The sequence below is a fragment of the Durio zibethinus genome, chromosome 14 (assembly GCF_047325235.1).
Source record: "Durio zibethinus cultivar Kanyao isolate XHJ-2024 chromosome 14, ASM4732523v1, whole genome shotgun sequence".
Taxonomy (NCBI): Eukaryota; Viridiplantae; Streptophyta; class Magnoliopsida; order Malvales; family Malvaceae; genus Durio; species Durio zibethinus.
In genome coordinates this window covers 9,911,965-9,926,845 of record NC_143175.1, presented here as the reverse complement: position 1 = coordinate 9,926,845, position 14,881 = coordinate 9,911,965, and the positions used below count along the sequence as shown (strand labels likewise).

General features: G+C 34.9%; 1 protein-coding gene across 5 annotated transcripts; it reads left to right on the top strand.

Moving 5' to 3' along the window:
* The first annotated feature begins 478 nt into the window (after positions 1 to 478).
* Positions 479 to 14,827, top strand: LOC111293836 (transcription factor TGA2.2-like). 5 transcript variants are annotated; one of them, XM_089743477.1, is made up of 11 exons: positions 479 to 785; positions 2,573 to 2,740; positions 4,203 to 4,279; positions 4,371 to 4,568; positions 5,001 to 5,075; positions 5,162 to 5,221; positions 5,994 to 6,071; positions 6,159 to 6,210; positions 11,594 to 11,865; positions 13,504 to 13,752; positions 14,280 to 14,827. In XM_089743477.1, exons 2-11 carry the CDS (start codon positions 2,677 to 2,679, stop codon positions 14,424 to 14,426), a joined length of 1,272 nt encoding a protein of 423 aa, XP_089599603.1. In that variant the 5' UTR covers positions 479 to 785; positions 2,573 to 2,676; the 3' UTR covers positions 14,427 to 14,827. The 5 variants fall into 5 exon arrangements, with proteins under 5 accessions (XP_089599603.1, XP_022742557.2, XP_089599604.1 ...); XM_022886822.2 differs by having other exon boundaries at positions 513 to 785; positions 4,207 to 4,279; XM_089743478.1 differs by lacking the exon at positions 479 to 785 and adding an exon at positions 952 to 1,653.
* Positions 14,828 to 14,881: the final 54 nt, after the last annotated feature.

The window sequence follows — 14,881 nt, the reverse complement described above, 5'->3', positions numbered from 1 at the left end:
GTTTAGGTGTAATCCAACAGAGGTATCTAAAAAAAAACAAATATGCAAAAATGAACTATTAATGGTAGTGTATTAATTGCATGCATTAGCAATCATCACCAAAAATAAATAAATAAAAGAGCCTAAAAGACATACCAAGGTTGTTTCAACGCCAAAAGACAAGGACAGTTAAAAACTCAATTCTAAGATAAATTATGGCTTAATTTTCAGCAAATTTATTCTCATAAAAGTAGTCATAGTAGGAATCTATAACAAATAACTTATCTTGAACTTATAAGTTAATAATTCAATTAAACTTATAAAATAATAACTCAACCTAAAAAAATAGGTAGAAGAAAAATGGTAGATCAAAGAGCATTAATATATAGTTTTTATGAAATTACTATAATAATTTGAATGAGAAAGTATATTTTAAAAAAAAAAATACACTGCCTAAAATACGAAAAACACATCCCAACTACTGCTAGGAGATTTAAACAGAAGAAAAAGGCCAAAGCCATTTCTTACACAACAGTTCAGCAAGGATTGGCTGTATTGTTACTATGTCAGTATCTGGCACAGAAAAAGGTTACACAAAAAACCAAAATAAAAGCATAAAAAAATTCATGTCAAACCCACTAAAAAGTACCAAAACAAAAAACCAATTAAAAAATCATTTATTCTTGGAAAGTGGAAAGATTTCTCACAAAAGAAGACGTCTAGAGATTGGAATATCATTATCCAAGTAATACTAATATAATTTCAAATTTTCAATTTCTTCGTCATCATCCTCAAAATTTCACTAGGTGAGGTATCTGGTTCTTAACTTTCAAATTTTGCTGTTTTAAAGTAATCGGTTTCAATTATTATTATGAAAGTTAACTAATTTTTACTTTTTCAGTTAGGAAAATAAAAAACTCGTAGGTGACTGAGTTGAAATTTTTGATTTTTTTTTTGGTGAGCTTGGAAGTTGAAAATTGTTGCTTTTTGCCATTTTGATGTTTCACTATAGATTTTGGTTACTGGTTATTGGTGTTTTTGTGTTAAAGTTGCGTGCTTTTTGTTGGGTAGGTCAATTTGGATCTTTAAAGGCTTGTTTAATATGGGTTTTCTTTGGTGTTTTTGATTGATTTTGGCTTCTGGGTATTTTAAGGTTGTGCAAATTTGGCTCTTTTTTAATTTTACACTGTTTTTTTTTTTTTTTTTTTTTTTATGTTTTGAAAATTTGGGTTGTTAAAACTTAAGGGTCGGATAAAATACTGGTTTTCGAAAGCTGGTGTCCAATTTGTATACTTCTTTTTCAAAGTTATTTCTTTTAGGGATTTTAAGATGTTTTTCTATAACTTTGTTTACATGGCATTAGTGCCGGTGCAAATTTATGTGGTGGATATTGGGACTTTTTGGATTGTTTGTAGATAGCTACTGAATCTTGAGGGTTTTGAAGTCTGCTTTTGATCTTAGTTTGTTGTCAAACATGGTTATGTGTTTTGAGAAAATTTGAATTTATCTTCAAATATCCTTCAAGTAGGTTTTATGAAGTTTTGCTTTAATAGAGGCTTCTAAATTGTCAGCTACTGCTATTTAGATCTGCTGTTTTTAGGATTTCTGCTTGTTCTATGGCATTGCTGAGCAGAAAGTTTTAAATTTAATCTATCGAAGCTTCTGAACTTTGGGGTTTGTATTCTTTGCTGGCATATTCACCTTTGGATAGTCCTCCTTTGCAATCATGATCTGCTCCTTCTTAGAATATGTGAGACTCAGATTGTCTTTGAAAATGTCAACATCTTCCATGTTGCAGTTTGTGTTACTTTTATTTCAGGTGTTTTTGACTGTTGAATTTATGTACTATTATAATGGCAAAGAGTTTGGTATTGAGGTGTATTTTTTTTTTAAACTTGATTAGGTCACTTATTTATAACTTTTCATACCTCTCTTCTTTCACTTGTCTGGTTCGCCCTTAGTTATGTCAAAATTTTGATTGTGGAATAGTAGGACTGGTGTCTTAAAGATGCTAAAAATTTGGTTACTCTTTTTGTTAACCAACTGAGCAATCCTTCTGTAAGAATGCTGGGCTGTCCATGTTCTTGTTGAGATTCTCTTTTGTTTATTGTTGGTTGGTTGTGTATCTGAACCTAAATAAGATGAACATGATTTGAAAGGCTTCTCTAGACAAGGGTTTATACTTTCTCTGTGTTCTTTTGTTAGTTTCATCTGGTAGGTAATTTTGGCTGACTTGGGAATTGGTAGTTTGCTGTCTATAACATGATTGAAATTATTTTTAGCTTCTGCAATCATTATTTTTTAGCCCTACGTAATTTCTTTTGTAGTGTGCTTGGCATTCTTTGGTTGTTTATTGGAGTGCAATTGGGCGTTATTATGGAAACAGCACTGCTTAGTGCTCTCTGATGCCTGCAAATTTAGGGTTCTATGCTTTTTTAATTGTTTGACAGTTGACAGGGATTTACTCTTCTAATTACTTGTATCTGGTTTCTTTGGGATTCATTGTTGATAGTGTTTGCCTCCGTTTATTTTTTTCCTTTGTATTTTCTCTATTATTATCTTTACTGAGGGAAGATGATGATACTTCTTGCAGTTCTTCTCACACTTAGTGTTGGGAGTTTTAATTTGTTTGAGGGGTTTTAAGGAAAGTACAATCATGATGTATGGACGGTAGAACAGTGAGATCTGGTGCAAAAGATGAGAAGAAAACAGCAAAAGGGATGCCGAGCTTTGATAGACAATTACCAGTTAGCAACTCACTGTAAATTCCCTCTTTACTCTTTTCAATATTCAATCTTCTGTCAACTTATGGTTCACTTCCATCCCTTGTCCTTTAAAATTGTCAATTTTGCAGTTATATTTTGTCTTCTTATTTTCAATCGCCTTTATCTTCTTGGTATCATCTATTATATATCCAAATGTTGTTACCTGTAAGTTTCATTGGAGTTCATAGAATAAAACTTCTGTTCATCTAAAATATTATTTCATTAGTCTGATTTTTAATTGAACACCATATCTTAACATGGTAGTTTCAAACGTTCAATTGATTGGTTTTTCTTTTGATTCATAGCAAGGGAGAGTAGATAATTAGTGCTTTGGTAGTTGGAGATGTTTGGCTGTTCGCGATTGCCATGAAAAGGAGTCTTTTTTAGGATAAGAACTATATTGCAATAGAGTGATGTGTTTCACTGAAGTTATTTCAGAACAATGGATCTGCTAACCCAGATTTGAGGGTTGACTAAAATCCCCTCCCAAAACCCTAGCTTCTTTATCTCTCTTTCTCTCTCTCTCCAACTGTGAATTGGATGTGTGATGGTATTGTTTGGTACCAGTATAATGTTCTGATGTGCCTTAAGTAATTTTTCCCGTGCAATACAAACCTAATTACTGCACTGTTATTTTCTGATGCTTATAAAATAAAATAAAGCACTAATTAGATGTTCATGCTGTTGTCTTGCCTGTCATTGCATTTCTGATTACTTACATCATGGTGAATTCTGATTTTCAGTTGGATTTGCTGTTAACCTGAGTGGAAGTATGCATTCAGTAATATAATCTTTAATTGAGTAAGATAATCTTCAAAATTCAGAATTGAAGCAATCCTTTTTGAAATGTTGAGTTATTATAGGAAAATATTATGTACATCTAATATGCCCCATGAATAGTAGTATGTAATGGTGCGAGCATGTTCTTTTAGGAAAATAAATTGCATAAATGTGATATGCCCCATGAATGGTAAAATGTAATAGCATGTGTATTTTTTGGTGGCTGCACCAGTATTTTTCATGGGTGGTGAAGCTATTGATCATCAGCTTGTTTTTAAGTAATCTCCTTTTGCTGGTATCAATGTGCAACATAGTATGCTTCTTCTCCTTATTGCATCTTATATTTTTTAACGGACAACTTTTTGTAATTTTATGGAAAATTTTCCAACAAGAAATTTCTACAGTGAAAGTGATGAATTGCTAAGTTTTTGCATTAAGAAAATTATTGTGTTGTTTTTAGCAATATAACTAAAATATTTTAAACCTGAATATGGTTTCATTTCACAGCTTTTAGGATTTATGGTGTGTAAGGCAAACCTTTATCTTGGCTTCACACATGTTAATCATTACTATTCAACTAATATTCTGATAAATTTTCCAGCAAAGAAATATGATAATGAGTGGAAAACTTGTCCTTATATATCTATGAAGAATTTGACATGACATGTGGCACTGCAGACAGTGTGTTTAATTCAGCAAAAGCAAGTGGCCTACCATTTCCTTCTGATTGCAACCTTATCGGCACTTCGGATAAGGTGGATTTTGTTGGTCTTATCATGTAATGAGCTACTATTTTAGTTGTAATGCTTAGTTATATAATTTTATTCTCCTTGTTGCCTGAAACAGACTCCAACATCATTTACTGTTAATCCATCCGCCACCCAAGTTGAATCTCAAAGGTTGCAGTTAGAAAAAGGTCAACGAACAAATCTGGTCTCTGTAACTAGTCGTAATACAGAAAACTGGGGAGAATCCAATATGGCTGATGCTAGTCCAAGGACCGATATCTCAACAGATGCAGACACAGATGAAAAATATCAGAGGGTATATTTTATTTCATTTGCCCTCTCCATGTTTCAACACTAGTTTAATAATTTTTTAGGATCTTTTAGATGGTACTGTTGTTACTACTTAAAGCTCTTCTTTAGATTTAGGAATGCATTTATATGTAGCACTATCAAAATGCTGGAATATACTACAGTAAGATGCGATTTAATTGAATATGCATGTGCCAAAAGGGAAGGGAAGACCTAAGAAAATATGGAAGGAACACATAGCAAAGAACCTTGCTCTTACTAATCTTACTTGGAATATGGTCCCATGTAGAGCACATTTGTGTGATATAATCCATGCAGCCAAGATCATGTAGTGGGACAAGGTTTTGTTTGTTGTCATTGTTGTTATTCTACTTGCTGGGAAAAGACTCAGGGTAATCAATGTTGTTGCCAGTCTGACATTTTTCTTGCTTCTCTGCAGTTTGATGAAGAAAAATCTAATGCTGTTGGGCCTTCTGATTCTAGTGATCGATCAAAGAGTAATTTGGATCAAAAGGTCAGATAGTTTGAGTTATTTGCATGGATAATAGCTGAGCAATAAAATGGTCGTATTGGTGATCTTTTATTGATGATATTCTACAGACTCTGCGTAGACTTGCTCAAAATCGTGAGGCTGCAAGAAAAAGCCGATTGAGAAAGCAAGTATGTCTTTTCCCTTTAAATTTAATGCATTTATTTAACTCTTTTTTGGGTCAATTTATCTTGTTTCTTTTTGTCAATTTTCATTGTTGTAATGAGTGCGACTTGAGACTTCCTTTGGCGCTTAATTGGTAGATGACATGAATCTTCTACTTTATGTTCTGGGTATTCGTGTCCAGTTGAATATAGAACGGCCCAGATAGACTCTAAAATATTTGACCTTAGAAGAGAGAACTAGATATCAAAGATTGCCTTAAAATTTTTTATAGTTGCTGAAAAAATGTGACTATAGTAGAATCTACTCTAGTTGTTATATGTAAATTTTTGTTGGTGTATGCATTTGCATGTCCTTGTTTTCATCTTGATAACATGTTAGAGTACCATTTTGATTATGAGTGTAGCTATTTTCATGCTCTTTTACTAGAGCCATGCATGCTCCCTTTTTGCGGCTAAAGTACAAAAATGATGAAAAGATGACTTTTAACCATTGCATACTTTATGCCTTCAAATTCTCATGATTGTTTCAATTTTTCTTCACTGTTGACCATTGGAGTCTTTATGCTCTCAAATTCTCATGCTTTGAAACTCTCCTTATTGTTTGAGATTCAGTGATTGAGGTTTATGTTCATCAAAATGTTTAATTTGATGGTTTTGCTGTATAAGATGCTTTTGCATGTATATCTTCTTGTTTGAGCTCTTCTGGCATGCGTTGTTTTGAATGAATGTCAAATTTAATCTCCTATAGTGAGGCACATCATCCTTTGTTCTTCCACAGGCATATGTGCAACAGCTGGAGAGTAGTCGTTTGAAGTTGACACAAATAGAGCAGGAGCTCCAGCGGGCACGTCAACAGGTTAGACTTGGTCCTTCGTCACTACATGCACTATGTATTGTTATTTATTCAAGTATGTATTACTTAAAACATTGCCATTCCCTTCAGGGTATCTTCATATCAAGCTCAGGAGATCCAAGCCATGCAATGGGTGGAAATGGTAATAATTCTTTTTCATGAAGCAAGTTCTTGGTAAACTTTTCTTCATCTAGTGATTGTAGTATGAGTCTTATTTGTTGGAGTGGTTTATTGAAGCAAGACATGCCTAGCTATCTGGCTTGAACAGAAATGATTTGTGCGCAAGAGTAGGAGTCTAGGTCTTGTGAATGGCCAATTTATGCTAAAATCTAAACGATAGGATTCATATGACCGTGTTCATTTTGTAGGAACTTGCTTTATTAGCTGTGACCTTGCCTTATCAGCTGCTTCTTATATGCAGTCAGTTAAAATGATAGCTAACTAGCAAATTATTATAATGTACTTGTTAAGAGGACAATACTACTTATGCGAAAAAAAGAACCTAGCGCCATTCCCTATCCCCCATCCAGTGGACAAAAAAAAAAAAAAAAGAATCGAGGGAAATAGCTCTTGCTTTGCTTAAATCTGTCTTCTGGTATTGAATTAATAATATGTTGTGTCAGATGGTTAGATCACTGAAGTAAGAAAATCCTGCATTAGTGTTGGCTATCAACATGTTTAATGAATGATTAAAAACCTAAGATCAAAGACTTCTCCTACTATATAAGGTTGGCCTTATGGATAAAATTTCCCCATATTGCTATGAATAAGCCCATATCCTGAGTAAGATCCTTAAGAGCAAAGTCTTTTCATAATTGTTTCCTCCGATGTCTCTTTTGCTCTGTGCTTCCCATTTTGGCATGAGCATTCTCCGGCATCTCACATTAATAGGTTCATTCATAAGTCTTTACCTGTCAAAATCCTTTTAAATGTGTTTCCATCATGTTGTATTCAGTTGGTGTTTCCCCCACCTTCTCTTGAACACTTTAGTTTCTAGTTAAAATAAGTTCTTTGTAGATTACATAAACTTGAATTTATCTGATTTAGATAGCAGATACTAGACATAGAAAACACTGCTAGTAAATGTGGAAACTGAATGTATATTGAAAAACTGCATATCTACAATTATACAAGAATCTTAGGTTTATATACAACTAACTAGGGGTTAAACTAGGAAACTAAATCTTCCTTAATTCTAGGGATACAAATACTTAATTCTAGAGATACAAATATAAATATACAGATTACAAGATTACAACCAGCTGTAAATAAGTGTTTTCCCACACTCCCCCTCAAGCTGGTGAATAGGTGTTTTCCATTCCCAGCTTGGAAATAATTCCTTGAAATGTTGCACTGCTGAGACCTTTAGTCAACACATCTGCAAGTTGACCCTTGGTTGATACATAAGGTGTACAAATCAACCCACTGTCTAGTTTCTCTTTTATGAAATGCCGGTCTACTTCAATGTGTTTTGTTCTGTCATGTTGTACAGGATTGTGTGCAATGCTTATTACAGACTTGTTATCACAGTAGAGTCTCATTGGTCCATCCCACTTGATCTTCAAGTCTTCTAAGATAATCTTTAACCATAGTAGTTCACAAATTCTTTGAGCCATTGCTCTGAACTCTACTTCAGCACTTGATCTTGCCATCACATTCTGTTTTTTACTCCTCCAAGTCATAAGATTACCACCAAAGAAAGTACGGTAGCCTGAGGTGGATCTTCTATCAGTTACTGAACCTGCATAATCAGCATCTGTATATGCTTCTAGAACTAACCCCGAATTTCTTTTGAATAAGATACCTCTCCCAGGATTGGCCTTCAAATAGTGCAATATACGGTAGACAGCCTGTAGGTGCACTTCTTTAGGATTATGCATAAATTGACTTACCACACTCACAGCATATGCTATATCAAGTCTAGTATGTGAGAGATAAATGAGTCTTCCAACTAATCTTTGGTACATCTCTCTATTTACAGCAGTATCTTCATTAGCTTCTCCAATTTTATGATTAGGATCTATAGGGGTATTTGCAGGTTTACATGCAAGCTTCCCAGTTTCCTTCAGAAGATCCATCACATATTTCTGTTGTGAGATAAAAATACCATGCCGTGAGTGAGCTACTTCAATTCCTATGAAGTACTTCAATCTCCCTAGCTCCTTTATCTCAAATTCTCTAGCCAAACACTGTTTTAGAGATTCTCTCTCTTTTGCATCATCTCCAGTTACAATTATATCATCAACATACACTAATAGAATTGTGACTCTCCCTGAATCAGAGTGCTTGATAAACAATGTGTGATCTCCTTGACTCTGTTTATATCCCATTGCTAGCATCACTTTGGCAAATCTCTCGAACCAAGCTCTAGGAGACTGTTTAAGGCCATATAAAGCCTTTTTTAGCCTGCATACTTTGTTTGCTTCTAGATGACCTCCAAATCCCGGTGGAACCTTCATATATATTTCTTCTTCCAAATCACCATGTAGAAAAGCATTCTTTACATCAAATTGTTGAAGCTGCCAATTGTAATTTGCAGCCAATGATAACAAAATCCTAACTGTATTCATCTTGGCAACTGGAGTAAAGGTTTCCTGGTAATCCACTCCATAGGTTTGAGTGTAGCCCTTAGCCACTAACCTGGCTTTATACCTTTCAACAGTACCATCTGCATTGTATTTTACAGTGAAAACCCATTTACACCCCACTGAATTTTTTTCTTTAGGCAACTCTACAGTTCCCATGTCTGATTTTTCTCTAAGGCCCCCATTTCTATTTTCATGGCTTGCCTCCATTTCTCATCGGATAATGCCTCGGATAATGTAGTTGGAACAGAAATAGTGTTTAGGCTCACAAGAAAATTTTTGTGGGATGGTGAGAATTTTTCAAATGACACAAAATTAGATATTGGGTATAGTGGATGCTTGGTACATTCTCTGGTTCCTTTCCTAATGGCAATAGGCAAATCATAATCACTAGTTATAGTTTTAGGAGATTCATGCTCATTTTGAGAAACAGAGTCAAAAACTGTAGTTACCTCATTTCCAGAGTTAGGATCAGGTTCTTGGACTGGCACTGGTTCAGGATCTGAAACTTTCCTTCTTGAGTACACCTGTAATTCCTTCATAGAATCAAGAACAATATTATCCTTTGTCACATTTTCTGTATTTGGAATGGGTTCAGACTCAAATTCTGTGTTTGACTTGGGCTCAGCAGAAACAGGTTTCGACTCAGAAGAATTAATGGGTGTAAATGTTGAAGAAGGGGGTAAATCAAGCAAAAAGAAGTCTTTATCCTTATCTTCCATGAATGAAGTCTCCCCCTGAAGATAAGGTTGAGTAAAAAATGATTTATTTTCTTCAAAAGTGACATCTGCAGACACATAGAATTTTTTGGTAGGAGGATGATAGCACTTATATCCTTTTTGAGTTGAAGAATACCCCACAAAAATACACTTAATTGCTCTTGGATCCAATTTTTCCCTGTTATGACTGTGAATATGAACAAATGATGTACAACCAAATATCTTAGGTGTGAGATTGTTTGTGGTATAGAGGTTGGGATAAAATTGTGAGAGTAGTTCCATAGGAGTTTTAAATCCCAAAACTCTTGAAGGTAACCTATTTATAATGTGTGTGGCAGTGAGAACAGCTTCCCCCCAATAAGATTTAGGTACATTTTCTTGAAAAAGAAAGGCTCGGGTTGTGGCTAGTAAATGACTGTTTTTCCTCTCTGCCACTCCATTTTGCTGTGGAGTATTAACACAAGATGACTCATGGATAATCCCCTCTTTTTGGAAATAGGTGGATAGACTCTGGTTGAAGTAGTCTCTTGCATTATCAGACCTAAATCTCTTGATTCTCACTCCAAATTGATTTTGAATCATGTTTTGGAAGCTTAAAAACACACTATTCACATCTGATTTGGATTTAAGTAAAAAAACCCAAGAGACCCTAGTACAATCATCTATGAATGCAACAAACCATCTCGTACCAGAAATATTAGGAATTCTAGAGGGACCTCAAATGTCACTATGAATCAAGTAAAAGGGAGTAGAACTTCTTTTGTTACTGATTGGAAAAGACACACGTCTATGTTTTGCAAATTCACAAATATCACAATGAAAATCTTCAACATTTAATCCTTTGAACAAAGAAGGAAACATGTTTCTCAAGGTTCCAAAAGAAGGATGACCAAGACGAAAATGATAAAGCCAAATTTTGTCTTTATTGGAAGATTTTTCAGAAAGAAATGACAAAGGTAAACTATTTTTGATACTACTTGTGTTATTTGATGTCTCAAGATAGTATAGTCCATCCTTCTCCTTAGCAAGTCCAATCATCTTCCCCGAACTTTGGTCCTGAAATTCACAATAAGAGGGATAAAAAGTTACTTTGCAATTCATATCTTTGGTAAGTTTTTGTATAGATATCAGATTAGTAGACAATCCAGGAACATGAAGAACATTTTTGAGAACAAACGAGGGATTAACTTGAACATCTCCTAATCCTGCCACTGTGGTGAGTGAACCATCAGCAACAACAATTTTCTTATTACTAGGACACAGGTTATATGTACTAAACTTTTGTGGGGAATGTGTCATGTGGTCTGTGGCTCCTGAGTCAATGAGCCAAGAACTTGTAATAGGCTTAGCCGAGACATTTAATCCATGAGAATCGGAAGCTTTACCTGAACTAGAAACTTTACCCAAAGAACATACCATAGTAGGCTTTTCAAGGATTTTCAATAAGTTTCTCAGCTTTTCAATCTCTTCCCTGTTAAACTCTCCTTGTTTCTGAGACATCTGTAGTACTCCAGTGATTTTCTCAGTTAACATTTCCTAAAATTGGATGATAGTGATATCTTTCTTTGAAAGGGTTCGGCAATGAAGGCCTAAACAGGATTCGGCAATGAAAGCCTAAAAAAGTCGGCAATGAAGGCCTAAAAAAGTCAGCAATGAAGGCTGAAAAATTTTTCTTCCCAAGAAGAGCCTAAAGCTCTGATACCATGTGGAAACTGAATGTATATTGAAAAACTGCTTATCTACAATTATACAAGAATCTTAGGTTTATATACAACTAACTAGGGGTTAAACTAGGAAACTAAATCTTCCTTAATTCTAGGGATACAAATACTTAATTCTAGAGATACAAATATAAATATACAGATTACAAGATTACAACCAGCTGTAAATAAGTGTTTTCCCACAGTAAAAAAGTACAGCCCACTGCACAAGGCTTTGGTCTGGGAATATATAGATGTATCCTGCCTTACTATGCTTTGCAGGGAGGCTGCACCGGTGCCACTCTTTCTTATTGCCCCCCCTTTTGTTACATCACAAGCAACCGGCACGATCTTGTGTATTATGAAAATGTGCATTTCAAATTCCTGGAGTGTGATCGTTGAGGGTATTCTCTTGAATTTTTTTTTGTTTATATGCTAACTAGCATGCGAGATTAAAATTTCCAATGTAATCATGTATTTATCAATTTCTCTATTCTTTTTGTAATTTATTTTCTTTGCAGGTGCCATGGCATTTGATGTAGAATATGCACGGTGGCTGGAAGAGAAAAGTCGACAAATAAATGAGCTGAGAACAGCAGTAAATTCTCATGCAAGTGATGCAGAACTTCGTATTATTGTTGATAGTGCAATGGCTCACTATGATGAAGTTTTCAGGCTGAAGAGCAATGCAGCTAAGGCAGATGTTTTCCATTTGTTGTCAGGCATGTGGAAAACACCTGCTGAGAGGTGTTTCTTGTGGCTAGGTGGCTTCCGGTCATCTGAGCTACTAAAGGTGAGGTCATCTGAATTTGTTTGCAAAATTAATTAGAATGCTAACCTTTTTAAGAAGGTGGTGGTAATGAACTCTATTTTTTCCGTTCTTTCCCTTTTCCCTTTGGTTTACTGGGTATGATTGTTTCTCATACTGTTATATGGATTTTTATATAGTGTCCGAGGTTCTGTCAAAACACTGACAACTCAGCAATCAGGTCTCTATTAGGGGATGGCCAAGGAATATTCAAAAGAATCCCATCCTAGGTTTAAGTTTGCAGAAAAATTATTATGCAACCTTTTGCTTATTAGGACATCAAGATTATGATGTAGGACTTTTGAAAAATGGGAAGAAAATTTGTGGAAAACTTTGTTCAATATCATGTTGATGGAAGAAAAAGAACGATGAATTATAGTTCTTTATTGCAGCATTATTAGAGCATGTTATTACTGACTTTTTGGCTTCTCTATGTAACACCCCTGCTTTTGGTTCTGAGGAGTTGGTTTATTTCTGTCTGTTTTTTTCTTTTGTTGACAGGATCCTACTTTCCTCCTTGAATGCCATGTGCCTAAGTAGGCTGTAAACAGCCTTTATAATTTTCATTTATATCTTTTTTGGTAAATCAAATCACTTTTACTTATCACAAATTATACAAATAAATAACTAGGATTTATGAGTAACAGGAAGGGGGAGAGGGAGAGGTGAAGATATTTGTTTTCTTGTCTTTCCTCCTTTTGCTACCTATTAAATCCATTTCAGGGATATTCATTCTCAGTTTTGTGTGATAGCTTGTAAAGACCTTGGCTTTCTCTTTTGTCAGTTCACCTTAACCCTAGTAAAAATAGTAATCTTTTGGCTGTCTACAGACAATTTCCCTAAATATGAAATTGCCTTGCAAAAAGGAACAGAAGAAAAAATGCACAAGGTGGAGTTGACGCTATGGATTTTGGTAGGTGGGAGCAAGGAAAGAATTAGTTGGGAATTTTTAGGCAAGGTGGGCTGTGAATGAGAATGAGGTTGTGAATGACACCGTGCCTTTAGTTTGGGGCAGCTATAGGTACACTGTTCCTCATCCACAGCGTGCCCTTGTATGGTTAGAATAGAGGAGCTTTTCTCTCGTCATCTGACTGCTATATGCATGTTATAGGCATTTGTGTAGTATGTTTGTACACCATAACATATTTCATTTCATCTTTCAATATACTGGGGAGTATGACACTGGTAAAATCTCATCGTATCAATAACCAAACAATTAAAACTTGAGTTCCTGTTGATGCAATTTAATAAATGATTCAAATTTAAACATGAAAAGGTGGTAGGATTCCTTCTATCCTTATTCTCAGGTTCCTCCTGAAAATAAAGTAAATTCAGCAAAATAGAGTTGGCAGTGGATTCATCTCTTGTTAGCAGTTTTATACATCACTTGTTCTGATTGGAGAACCTTATGGATATGAGGAGCCTTATCTAAGATTGTCTGAAAATTCCTGCTTTCGAAATTCCTGGTGTATATGCATAAATCTGATACATGTATATTCTGTTTATAATGGGTCATTAATTGATATCCTCCCCCCCCCCCCCAAAAGAACCTTCTTTTACTTAAACCAATATTTTGTTTTCTTCATAGCTCATCATCTTAGAATTCAATGTATATGCTTACAGCTTCTTGTAAACCAATTGGGGCCTTTGACTGAGCAACAGTTGGTAGGAATTGGCAACTTGCAGCAATCCTCCCAGCAGGCTGAAGATGCATTATCTCAAGGTATCGAGGCATTGCAGCAGTCTCTGGCTGAGACATTGTCCACTGGATCTTTAGGCTCGTCCGGATCATTTGGGAATGTGGCAAACTACATGGGTCAAATGGCCATGGCCATGGGGAAGCTAGGAACCCTTGAGGGTTTTATTCGTCAGGTAATGCTTTTTTTTTTTCCCTTTTTCTTTCTCTTTCATTTTTTTCTTTCTATTGTTTGAAACTTATTAGAGAATGCATTGAACCGGTAATTATGATCTTAGTAACTAGGTTAACTAGTGTTGGCTGACTTCTGACATTAGAAGATGAAATTCAGAAGATTTTGTTGAGTTACTTGAAGTTTTCTGTAGAAAGGCTAATATAATGTTCTGCAGTTCTGCTAGACTGCAAAATGTTTGTTAATTTAAACTGATCTGTGGAGAATTTTGGTGTATGTTCCAATTTAAAAGCCTGTCCTTAATTCTGTGTTCATGGAATTTATATAACTCATCAATTCCAGTAGTGTAGAGGGGTAGTTTTTTGAATCATTTATTAAAAAAAAATTTGGGATAATTTGTTCATCAAACTCAATACTCATGTAAACTAATATCTATGTACAACTTTCTTAGTTGCTTTAAGTTATCTTTTATTTTTTTCTCATTCTCCTTAGTGTTTCAAATAATTGTTTCTAATAAGTTAATATTACCAGGCTGACAATTTAAGGCAGCAAACACTACAACAAATGCATCGGATATTGACAACCCGACAGTTGGCTCGTGCACTTCTTGCAATACATGATTACTTCTCCAGATTACGAGCTCTTAGTTCCCTCTGGCTTGTCCGACCAAAAGAGTGAAACTCTCCTATTTTACTGTCCGATTTGTTAATTGATAGGTTCTGCTGGAAAAATCACCACACCAACATAACTTTTTATATCCAGCTCGCCCGGTAACATTTGGTCTAGTCATTAAACCATATGGTATATCTTTTAATCTAAAATTTCTTGTGCTTTAGTTTCAGTAATCGATATCATCATGTGTATTAAGGTGTTTAGTCTTGTATTGCCTGTTGTCAAATGATTGTAGAACGTGAGCAGTTTCTCCAAGTCAAATTTGTACATCTTTTACCACAACAAACTCTCATGATAATCAGCTGCATTTGTAGACTGGATTTTGAATGCCTTTTTTACTGTTGTAACCAATGTTTCAAAACTGAAATTTTTGGAATGCAGAACTAAACTGAGTGGTCTATTATTAGTATGTGTGTTGTGCATTATTTGCTTCCCAGAAGTGAAAAGAAATTTTATTTTGG

Bases quoted from the DNA above. Each gene is read 5' to 3' on its own strand.
- LOC111293836 (XM_022886822.2), top strand. From the start codon at position 2,643: ATGGACGGTAGAACAGTGAGATCTGGTGCAAAAGATGAGAAGAAAACA. The intron at 4,569-5,000 runs GTATATTTTATT...GCTTCTCTGCAG, and splicing joins CAGATGAAAAATATCAGAGG to TTTGATGAAGAAAAATCTAA. The intron at 5,076-5,161 runs GTCAGATAGTTT...GATATTCTACAG, and splicing joins AGAGTAATTTGGATCAAAAG to ACTCTGCGTAGACTTGCTCA.